Source organism: Eurypyga helias, unplaced genomic scaffold (assembly GCF_000690775.1).
Source record: "Eurypyga helias isolate BGI_N326 unplaced genomic scaffold, ASM69077v1 scaffold48021, whole genome shotgun sequence".
NCBI classification, from domain to species: Eukaryota; Metazoa; Chordata; class Aves; order Eurypygiformes; family Eurypygidae; genus Eurypyga; species Eurypyga helias.
Window position 1 is genome coordinate 877 of NW_010233686.1, and position 11,800 is coordinate 12,676.

General features: G+C 37.8%; 1 protein-coding gene across 1 annotated transcript; it reads left to right on the top strand.

The window, feature by feature from the left end:
- Positions 1–2,907: 2,907 nt before the first annotated feature.
- LINS (lines homolog (Drosophila)) lies at positions 2,908–11,274 on the top strand. Its single transcript, XM_010161793.1, has 6 exons — positions 2,908–3,312; positions 3,410–3,499; positions 4,694–4,835; positions 5,153–5,743; positions 9,187–9,367; positions 10,374–11,274. Exons 1-6 carry the CDS (start codon positions 2,908–2,910, stop codon positions 11,272–11,274), a joined length of 2,310 nt encoding a protein of 769 aa, XP_010160095.1.
- Positions 11,275–11,800: the final 526 nt, after the last annotated feature.

Here is an 11,800-nt window from a genome sequence, read left to right on the forward strand (position 1 = left end):
TGGTTGTGATGCTAAAACCTAACTAAAGTAGTCATGAAAGTAAGGTATATATAACAAATTTTCCTTTTTTTGTATAGTTTTCCTTTCTGTCTTTTGACTGATCAGTCTATATGTAATTAAAAAAAACCCCTGTTTCCTGTTGTTTATGCAGGAGCCTGGCACTGAAGCATTAGCTTAATTGGTTTTTAGATGCTGTCATGAATGACTCGAATAAATAATACAAGTGAGGGTTGGAGTTTGTCATTTGTTGGGTATGAATACGATTGCGTTTCTTTTCAGCTTTGAGCTTTTCACTGTGCTTTCTTACGATGTCTGAAATAAATTTAGTCAATGTCTGACATTTTCCTCCTCTTTGAAGCAAATTTCTTCAAAATAAGCCCCCTCACATTTCATTTCCTTTAATGACTTCTATTCATGAACTGTTGTCATGTGTGAGTGAGACATATCTTACTGATGTTTTTGTAAAATGTTCTGCAAATTAATGGTATAATATAAATGTATTATGGCAGGAATCAGGGAAAGCACAACCAATCTCATGTGGTGCAGGTAGAATCTCATAGTGCATGTCCTGGAGGAGTTCTAAATATTGGCTGCCTTAACAACCTTGCTGTATCGTATGAATTTGTGTGCGAGAGATCTGTTCATTTGCTATGTAGGATGATAATTCAAGTTCATCTTGAACACCCAAGAAAATGTGTTGAGATAATTTTACCTTATTAGGTATTCATTTAGGAAGAAATAAAACTCAAAAGATAGGAACAATAGCTATATAAAATATTCAGAGTGATTTCTGAAGAAATTTTACGAGGTTTCAGGTCATAAATTTCCACCTCAAGTAGAATTCCAAATAGATTCTGCAAACGAAGAAGGAATTCATTGTCTGAAGTATGAGATTTATTCTTAACATCTAAAATGTGGAACATGGGAAAGGATGGGGGAAGGGTTCTTAGCTCTGTCAGGTGAAGGTTGGGTGAGGAACATACTATAACATTTTGGAGTTGTCAGGTCAGCCGTTGCTGGATGTCTTTAAAAATACCGCACCAGAGTGAATTGTAGATTACTCCCTGCAGGCAACTTCTTATTCTCTAATTTTAGATTCTCTTCTGAAGGAAATACTGCTTGATGGTGGAAGAAGCGAGGAGTCTGGGTAGAGTATCTTGGTCTACCCCTAATCCTTTGCACCTTTGGGAAGCCATTTTGTCAATGCCTGCTTCAGCTGCAGTTAAAAAAACAAGTTGTAAAAAGGAAGGTGTAATTGATAGTGTTTTAAAGATGTCTGAAGATTATAAACTAAAAGAAAAATGCTTCATATACTGAATTTTATGGTTTCATTGTTTTCTAATATTCTGCTATAAAGCAATAATAATTTAAAATATTTGGTGTGATGATAAATGTGGGGGTAACTGATACCTAGGTGGGAAGATCTTCACAATTTCTTACCAGTTGGAAGACGGAACTCTTTTCGTCCATTGGTAAGAAAGGGGAAATGTAACATTTAAATAGAAGCCAACTACAGACAGATGGCTTCAGGAGTCTACCTGGAATTCTGCTTGGTTGATTATGCCAGACTTAAAAGATGGGGATCCAAAAAAACATGCAAAAAGAAAATTCCTATAAACAACATAAGTCCCACTTCAAACTTCACGTTAGATAAAGGTAATGACTTTGTTCTTTTTTTATTAAAAGTGTTCTGGTTAGGCAACATGTTAAAACTGTCCAAAAAGGATAAATATTACCGACTAGCCTCACCTTTAATAGAGGTGAAAAAGAAACTCTAAGTATATCCTTTCTTTCTTTGGGGAGATACAGTATCTGTCTAGCCAGTTACATAATGGTTAGAAAATTGTGAGTATTTAGGTGCCCACACTTCAGTGAGAGATTTGAATTCTTAGTAGCTCTTCTTTTTAAGCTATAGTTGAATGTTCCAGAGTTGTGATTGGAAGATATGTTCTACTGACATGGTCCAAATTTTTTTTTTTGAATCTTTCCTGAATAGTTAATTGTTTTTATTGGCTCTTAATAAGTTTTACACTTTGTTTTGTAAGTATTCTTTGATTTTAAACTTCTCAGTCACTGGGCCCTTGAGACCAGCCCTGTGGCACTGTTGGTCCTTTGCATTACCTGAAAACCTGGTTTGGGTTTCAGGATGTAGGTGCTCGGAGTTCAGCACGTGTAAATGTAAAGGAATTCTTTGGTCCTCCCTACTAAATGAAGAGCCCAGTTCTCCCCTCCTGTATATTCACTCTGCTCACCTTCAGCCTATGTGCAGCAGAAAACAGGACTTGTCCTTTGGTTTCCCGGTTTTTATGAGAGGCATTGTCGTATCCAGCCTTAGTGGAGCAATAAACGTCAGTACAGATGAAAATTTGCAGCTGGAGCTATGTGCCTGGTTTTGGAGGAAGCGGTCACGAAAGAAATGAGGTTTTAGTGGTCATACCAGCGTAGAGAAAGATTTGATCCATGTTCTCCTCTCTCTCAGAAGTAGTCCCTGGGAAGAGTCATCTTTGGGTTTGTTAGTTCCGGCAAATTAATGTTGGTGTCAGTAGTATAGAATTGGAACTGTAAACTTCTTAACAGCATGCTAATTCTTGTTTCTTTTTAATGTCTCACTTGGGACAGTTTTATGCAGCTATCGCTCTTGCTGTCTTTAAACAGGGAATTTGTATTTTCAAAATAAGTTTAATAATGGTAGTATTAACTCTAAAAATGTGTATTGTGGTATCTTTCTAGTTATCTGTTAAGTTCAGTAATAGCAAAATATTTATTTCTAGGTAACTTGGAGGAGAAATACCTAATAGTGCTTCTGTTTCTCTTGCTGGATAAAAATAATTTGGAAGCTGATTTGTAGAGACCATGAATAATCAGTGAAGACATTCGTCATTTTCTGGAATATTGAATGTTCTCATAATGAAGATTTCTCTTCTGCAGCAGATGTACAAGGATGTAGTGGTAGGCATTCCACTAGCAAAGGAAAGCCATCATTATACCTCTTTACTTAATCTGTGTGTTGAGCAGTCACCAGAAAGAGAGGAGTCCTGTTATCAGGTGCAACTGCCATCTACTAATGGTGGTGTTAGGAGCCATCAGGACACTGCTGTGTCGGATACGGTTGTCTCTACAACAGATGATGTATCAAATAGCTTGGCAAACCTGAACTCATTCTGTCCACGAGAAATGATGCTGCTTCAGTTAACCTTGATCAAGATGATGGTTGCTAAAGCAGAGTCCCAGGAAATTGAATTCAGTACAAGACAGAAGTACTGTGAAATCTTTCTCCTTCTTCTGAAGGAGGCAAAAATTGACTCAAAAATGGTAAGCTTTTATAAACTTTTGAAAGATTTTTGTGAAAGAAGAGAAAAAGGGACATGCCTTAGTGCCTTAGATACTTTTTCTTTCTACATGTCTGCAGATTCACCTGCTCGGTAGTGATGATCAGCTGTTATCTCACATGGCTTCAAAAAGTTTAGCATCTCTTGTGTATTTCCAGCTGAAGGAAGAGGTGAGTATGACATAAGTTTTCACAGCTTAAAAGAATGACTTGGTGAATATGTGCCTTGAAGTTGTTCCAGTTGTCTCCAGAGCCAACTTTTTATAGTGGTTATATGGCACAAGAGCAGTCACTATATGACTGCTGTGGAATGTGAAAGTACTTGTAAAGAGGCTGCTGTCCACAGAGCAACATCAGTACCGCTGCTTTTCTCCGTCTGTGGCTACTCTGCTCTAGCTTTCTGAAAGGCACCTCTGCAGTCTCCTGATGCTCAGCATAGAGAGTCTGCTAGTCCCCTCAAAATGCCACACAGTTCTGTTGAAGCATGTTTAGCTCCAGTATCAGGAACAATGTGAAAGTCACAGAAGATAACACTATGTGGTAGATCTCCCATAACGTGTGTCTTACAGGGCTTTGGGTTGTAAGTGACAGCATGGAAAGATGCGTAATAAATATTCCAAGGGAGTATTTCAAGTGTGTTAGGAGGGGCATGGAGTACAGAAAGGAGATCAGACGTGTTACAGAATTTTGGAATGTGAGGTGGAATGTTTTTATATATAAAATTGAGAATTTTATGAAATGTGTTGAGATTACAAAAAATATTCTCTTCAAGGTTTTAAGGCATGTATTTCAAAATAATCTATGCTATCAATATTTTTACAATTACTTGAGCTCTCTTAGGTGATGCAATAGATGAAAGCAGGTAATAACCAAATGAAAGTTAATCAAATACTTTTCTTGCCGAATATTCCAATTATTTGAAGTTTTTCCTTGTTATATGTTTGGTGACTGTTGTAGCTTCCACAGTGGCATCTCTGAGCATAGATTTCTCTCAGAAATGTGTTTGTAATATTTGCTGCAAAGTTGTTTGGGGATTATGAATTCAGGTATGGTCTGTCAACCGTGTTGTCTGATTTTGGGGAGGTCACATAACATTAGGAAGTTTGGTTTTCCCTTTCTGGAAAACACAGGTAACTTCTATGGCATGTGTCTGTGACTTCATGTTTGTAAATGAAGAAATTTATTCATGTTTGAAATGAAGCCTACAAACTTAAGACAGATACATTGTTTCTACCTGTGTTTTGTCTATGCCTACGTTTGAATCTTTTTAATGTACAATTTTACATCATTGTATTAAGACTTAATTTAATTTGCATAGCAATTGTAAAGCATCCCTGATTATTTTTTTTTAACTCATTTTCTTAGAACACATTAAACGGTGCCTGGCTCACCTTTAGTTTGAAGACCCTTTTAGGATTCCCTGTGGATACCCGGATAGCAGAATGTCTGTGGACTCTTACAGCTGTTATCCAGAACATACTGACAGATGAGGTTTTACCCAAAGCAGGTAGGGTGGCAATTTGATGGTGAAGTTTTTTCAGATGAGGTTGGACCCAAAGCAGGCAGGGTGGTGGGTTTCTGATGTTACCAAACACGAGTTCCCACTAGAGGGAGGAGTGTTACTTGGAATCTCATCTGGAGCAGCCTGGCTAAAGAACACCCATTATCTTGTTATAAAGAGGGTGACAAAGGACTGTTAAAAACGAAGTGTTTTAAACGTGCTTAAAAACTGACAATAGTCACGATCACCTATTTTTTGCTTATTTGATCATTTGGCTGACTGTGTTACACTCCAACTCCGTAATGTTGTTGTTCTTGCTATAGGTATTTTGAAGAAGCTGTTGGCTGCTCTTGATGCTGTGCTTGAAGGATTTTATAATTCCATTCTGTTCCATCATTTTGACAGTCATCACTACACTTCACCTTATTCTGAAGCTGCAAACAATTTGATTGGTTTTATAGATCTGCTTGAAGTACTTTTGGCTTCTCGAATTGAAGTAGACCTACCCCTCAGATGCCAGAGAGTATTGTTTTTGAAAGTTTCTTATGTCCTGAACCTCATAAGCTCATCAGTCCACTATTTAATCAAGAAGAAGTTCATAATGCTCCTTAAAAAATGTGTCCTTTACAAATCTAGAGAAGATGCTAAAAGTGGATCACACTTCTTAAAAAACCCTACTTTGTATGAGGATATGCTGGCACTGAGTAATGCTGTTCTGCAAGATGCAAATTTGACTTGGCTTAATCAGATCCCACTTGCTGGAAAGGCCAGCTACTTTGGAAGCAGTGAAGTTCCTCCTGGAGATGATACTCAAGGTGGTTCTGACCAAACTGTTCTCAGAGCCTTAAGTTTGGTTGTGCTTAAGGCACTGGAATTCAAGTTTCAGAACTCCGCTACAGAAGCTGAAATCAAAGGTAACAGTCTCTTTCAGTTTTGCCATCAAGCAGCAAGATTTTAAAGCTTTCAGATTTTGTAGTCGCAGCTGATTAAGACTGTAAATAGAATCCAGCTGAATTAGTGGCGGTGGGAGGGAGGAAAGAGAAGACCCACTCAGGAAACTGCTATCACTGTGTCCTGCGTAGCTGGTTGTGTCCTTGCATTTTATCCTCTCCTTAGACCTGCAACAGCTCCATTGGGGATTGGAAACTTTTCTTGTTAAGAACATATGTTAATATTTGAAATAGTTAAGCTGGCTTGGGAACACCAGGCTTTTCTGCATTTGGAAAGAAGAGAGCCCATAGCACAAGCATCTGGTCTATTCAGGGTTGAGAACTAAAAGGAATGACAGGTAACACCGTTTTTTAGTGTAATGGTAGACCTGCAAGTACCATTATCTTGGCTGAAGGTACTAGGCATTACTGTCAGACAAAGAATGTTATGGGTAAAACCCAGAAATGTTGGAAAAGGTAAAAAAATAATGAAGCTGTAAAGTGAAAGACAGGAAAATTATTGGAGTTAGCAGAGTATAGTGCTTGCGTTCTTCACCCTGACTTACAATTCTAGTTCTTTGAATGAGCAGATGTTGGGCATGCTTTTCATACTTGAGTATGTTTGTTCTACTGAGTGGGTGAATTGGATTAGTAGAAGAGCAGATCTGGTTCTTGTGCTAGGGCTATGCCCCAAGGCAGGCAGTGGGATGGCAAGGGAATGCTGCGTGACTTGCGTTCCTGATGGGAGAAGATGCATTGCTGTGTCATGCTGGTAGCCAGTTAGTCTTCTCCTGTGCTATAATGAAGTGGTGAGGCTTTTTGCCTAAGACACTCCTGGAATCCCATCTTTCCGCTTGCCTCTTTACCCTTGAGAGGCACATGATGCACATCTTCTGATGCTAAGTTCTGTGAACATGGATGTGCAAGTGCTGTGATCAAAGCAGCTTCTGTCCCTGGATTACAGGCTTCATGGCAGAAACCATGTGAAGAAATTCTTCCCGGAGAGGGTGGGGAGGGACTGGGACAGGTTGCCCAGAGAAGCTGTGGATGGCCCATCCCTGGGAGTGTCCAAGGCCAGGCTGGATGAGGCTTGGAGCAACCTGGTGTAGTGGAAGGTGTCCCTGCCCATGGCAGGGGGTTGGAACTGGGTGGGCTTTAAGGTCCCTTCCAACCTAAACCATTCTGTGAAATGGAAAGGCATTTCTGAAGCAGTCTTTCTAGTCAAATACAAGTGAGAATGGGTGTTCCTTATTGTCAGCAGTTGACAATGTGGCAAAAAGTAAAAAATAGTGTATATTTCTTTCTAAACACAGATTAAATTTACAGCATCTTATTGAGGCATTTTAATACAAGTTCTAGATGTAAATGTTATTTTGCTTTTTATATTAGTACATTATGTAGCACGCATAAAATCATTTTTTAATGCATTTGACTGCAGAAGAGCCACGGACTTCTGCAAGGCAACCTCTGAGACTTTTTCCGGACATGTTTGTGATGCCAGATTTGTAGAGCTTTTTTAAGTATTTGTCGAGAATATTTTTTATATGGTCCACCTTCTGCTAAATGTATAGAGACTGAGATTGTCTAAGAACAAGAAAATAGAAAAAATGTAGGTTAAATCTATTTTAGATGTCTCTATGAAAATTCTTTCTCAAAGAAAAAAATCTCCTTTCCAGTTTCATGACACAAAAATGAGTTCTTTAATTAGATTCAAATACCCCAACTGTCAAGAGGAATTTCAAGTTGAAAGGAATGGTGCTTCTATTTTAGTGACATTAAATTAAGTGGTTAAAACAAGCACCAAAATGCTTTAATATGCTACTTCCCTTCCGGGAAGCTGGTTGATCTTATCTTTTTTTATTAACATGAATTACAGTGGCTTGACTTTAATTCATTTCAATCTTGAGTAATTTCCAGATAGCTTTGATTTATAGAGGAGAATTTCAGTCTGAATAATAACTATTAGTAACAAAGATAAGTTGCCATTCCTATTATTTGGTAAGAGGAAGAGTAAATCTTAAAAGTCACGTGTTAAGGAAAACCAGATAATGGTGGTTTTGTAAGTAAAATTGATTCCCACATTGCAGGAAACTTTTCAGAAGTGATATCTCTGTTTATATAAATGATCCAACTGTGTTCTTCAAGCTACAGTGTGCTTCCAGAAGCATTAGAGTTCTTAGTTAAGGTGTACTTTTGGGGTAAAGTTGTATGACAGCATGGGGGTTTTTTTGGTATTTTCTAAACGCTGAATGTATGCTGTGGTACATCAAACACTGGTACCTTTGTTCAGATGTAAAGAGTCCTTCTATAGTGTGCCATTAGTATTGAAGAGGTAGGCTTCTTGGCTTCAGGGAAATAGTCTGTCTATGATATGAATAAAAAGTTATTTTTATGAGTAACCTACTGCACTGAAATGGCATCAATATTTCAAGATGCTTTTCCCATCCAGGGATGCAGTGCTTAGAAAGGGGGGGGGAAATCAAGATTTGCAGGATAAACTCTGCTTGCACTAATCTTTCCAGTGAGGATTTTAGACCATCTCATGAAGGTGCCTTTATCCCCAGCCTGTATGTACTCAAAAATCATCCATGAAGAACTTATTTTATCAAGAATATGGCTATATTACAAGCTTCATACTTTGTTTTATTGTAGAAATGACAATTTATTCCCATCAACTATAAATCACTGCAGTTAATTTCTACTGTGAATCACACTGGGGTGAGCCTTTAGCTTCAATCCTATCAAAATACTACAATTGTATTATTATTTCTTATGGGAAGAACTGCCTGAGGTGAAGTCTCAGCAAAGTGCTCGTTTTGGATTGTTACATCTGTGGCATTGACTTGATTACAATCCACCTTTCTTCAGTCTGTGGAGTACCAATGAAGCTACCGAAATGGGAAGCTAAAGGAAAGTGTAAATTCCATCTAAGTCACATTTTTGTAGTTTTCCTGATGTGAGCAGTCTTGTTCATTGGTCTGCAAGCTTATGTGTGAGAGGATTCACCCTGTTGTACTCAAAACTTACTAGGTCACCTTTGATAATTGTCTCTTGAACTGCAAGAAAGCTGTTAGATGAATAAATTGTGTCCTTAAGTTTTATCTGTCTTGGGGGAGGTGGGAGGGCAAATCCTTTACCTGATGAGTAAATCCAGTTGTTAACATTGCCATCTAAACATTGGTATGTTTAGGGTTTAACTGAGTAGCCATTCACACTGAATTTAAGGTTAGATATCTGCTTATGGCTTTCTGCAAAACACTTCTTGATTATTTGGTACCAAAAAGCAAGAACTAATCTCTAACATTTGATGCTAAGGAATGATAAATGCATTAATGAACTGTTATGTGCTGTTAATTTTTTTAAAAAGATGTATGTTGTTTAGTAACAAAAAATGTATAGCAAAACTCATGGTTACTTCTCTTTTTCAGGAGACTTTCAGAGTGCCATGTCCCAGCTGTTGGTATTCTGGAAGAGTCATCTGAAGTCTTCCCCACAATCTCACCCGATTGTGCACCACTGTGAATGGCTCTCCTTGATTTTCATAGAGCAAGATGACGATATGTGGGAAGCGGCTAAAGCTTTATTACTCATTTATTTAAAATTTGATAGGTTAGTGTACGTTTTATTTGACACAACTATGAAGAATTGCAACTTAGTAAGGTTATTGTGATTATCACTTTTGTATAAAGAAAAGTTATTCTAAAAATTAATAAAAACCCAAACCTCAGGACAACGTACTAATGTGTAGTGTAAGAGCAGTTAACTTTGATATTTTGATTAAGTGGGTTTTTTTGGATTGAAATGAGGGAGTTGTGCAACAGTTTCCTATTAAATAGTTTATCATATCCTGTAATTCAGAATAATTGACTTCACAATCTAAAATAGTGGTTAGACACAGGTAAAAGGCAAGACTGTTTTCTGTCAACACTAAGAGTTTGACAAGAATGGGATATTATAATTAAGCTTCAAGAATTCAGGGACTTCTGGCAAAGTAGCCCTCTAAGGATTGGACCCATGTGAATTCTAGCTAGTTGATAAAAACTGTTATTGCTAACAGCTGAAACCTGTTCTTTGGACATGAATTTGTCCTGGACATGAATTTGTCCTAGCTGGCTTTATTATTGTTTAAATTACCCTACAAGATGATATCCTAATTTATAAAATGTTCCTCAAGCTTCAGATGTGAATCTATTGCAAGTAGTACCACAGATGGACAAACTTTCAGGACGCTAAGCAAATCAGAGGAGCCTGGCCCTACTTTTATTTAGGTGTCTGAGAAGAATTTTTTTTATGTTCAGGCTTATAAAAATATTAAAATAATAATTCTTCTATTTTAAGAAGCTTTGCTTATTCCAGAGTGTTTCCAAAGCAGGAGTGCTGTTTAAGGACTGGTTTAAGTACTTTGGCTTCCTAAACTGTCTGATCTCCTACTCCCCAGCCTTGATTCTTTCTCATTCTAATGTAAAGCTTCTGTTTTTTCGTTTTCACTTGTTGACAAAATCAAAAAAGAGCAAGAATACCATTTTCTAGTCATACCTGAAAGAAAAAAAAAAAAACAAACCCCAAAACTGTAAACTTCCATTCAATTAAATCAATTTTATGACTTACTTTTCAGGTTACGGCATGATGCTGCTGATAGCTTAAGCCAAAAAGAGGAGGAAACCTGGAACTTCCTGACGCATGCAAGTGGATATAATCCTCACTGTATCTTTTTATTTTTTCTAGAGAAAATTGCATTTGATTCCACAGTACTTCTAGACTTTTTGATTTCATCAGAAACTTGCTTTCTGGAGTACTTGGTTAGGTACTTAAAGCTTCTCAAGGAGGACTGGCATCAGTTTGTAGATGTCTGTAACCGTTTTGGTGCCGAACATTGTACTTTTCAATCAACGTCTTCTGCCGATCCACCCCATCAAGAAAAACAAAGCTGTATGACTGAGGAGAGTTTGCACAATGCTTCTTGTGAACCAGAACCACAGACTCTGATATCTTTGGCGGCTTCTCACAATTACTTTGTGTTTACAACAGAGCAAGGTGATAATGAAGTTGCAGAGTCCAACCAGTCTGCCTCGTCGATACGCACTGATGGTGCATCTCTGCCGGGTTCTCTTCAAAGCCTTGTTAATTATGACAGCTCAGAAGACTCCGAATTAGAATCAGATGGAAAAGAGTGTTTGGTAAACACAAAGCAGGTGCTTTTAAATAATGAGGGTGAGAGGCGGATACAGGAAACAAGTTGCAGCTACACAGATGATAAACAGAATACACTCAAGTCTGAAGTGGTGCCTCTGAAACAGGAGGGATCTGATACCTCATCCTGTTTGACTTGTGTGGCATGTTCAGATGATATTGTTCCCCTAAGCATAATGCTTTACAAATCAAGAAAGTGTCTGGAAGAACTGCAAAAAGCTATTTCTAGGTTGCAGAGAAGAAATCTTTTCCCATATAATCCATCTGCCTTGTTGAAACTACTGAGCCACGTTGAGAAGATCAGTAAGAACGTGAATCCACAGTAATCCTAAGAAGTGTTCTAGTGATTTTTTTTGAACTAGTACACTTGAACATTGCCATGAGATGAATGAATTCTAAAGCTCACACCTCTTGCACCTGTCAGTGTATTTAACCTGAAGCAGGATATACGTGTTTTTGGTTGACACCTTAAAAATCTGCAATTACATTCAGTGATATGATCCATTACCTTAGGGTCCAAGGCTTCATGGTATGTATGTCAGCATACAGTATATAAGGATTAATTGTTAGGTATTCAAAATTTGATAAGAAATGACTAATGTGAAAGCCTATCAACAATGTATGATGCTTAAAGTGTTGTCAAGTATGCTTAATGTCATTCTATACATGAAGTCATTGCCAGATTGGTAGTGATTTATGGACTACAGTGCAGTCTTAATGCAACACACGACTGCTTAGAGGTTGAAATAAATAAAATATTTCAGCTGGTGACAGTTTTGGTGTTTATACTGTGTTCTGCATCGGTGCTTTGCTCAAATGCACGTGCAGATGTGCTCCCACAATCACAATAAC

Excerpts from the sequence above, each read along its gene's own strand:
- LINS (XM_010161793.1), top strand. The coding sequence starts at position 2,908 with ATGAAGATTTCTCTTCTGCAGCAGATGTACAAGGATGTAGTGGTAGGC. Across the intron at positions 4,836-5,152 it reads TGAGGTTTTACCCAAAGCAG|GTATTTTGAAGAAGCTGTTG; the intron begins GTAGGGTGGCAA and ends TTCTTGCTATAG. Across the intron at positions 9,368-10,373 it reads ATTTATTTAAAATTTGATAG|GTTACGGCATGATGCTGCTG; the intron begins GTTAGTGTACGT and ends CTTACTTTTCAG.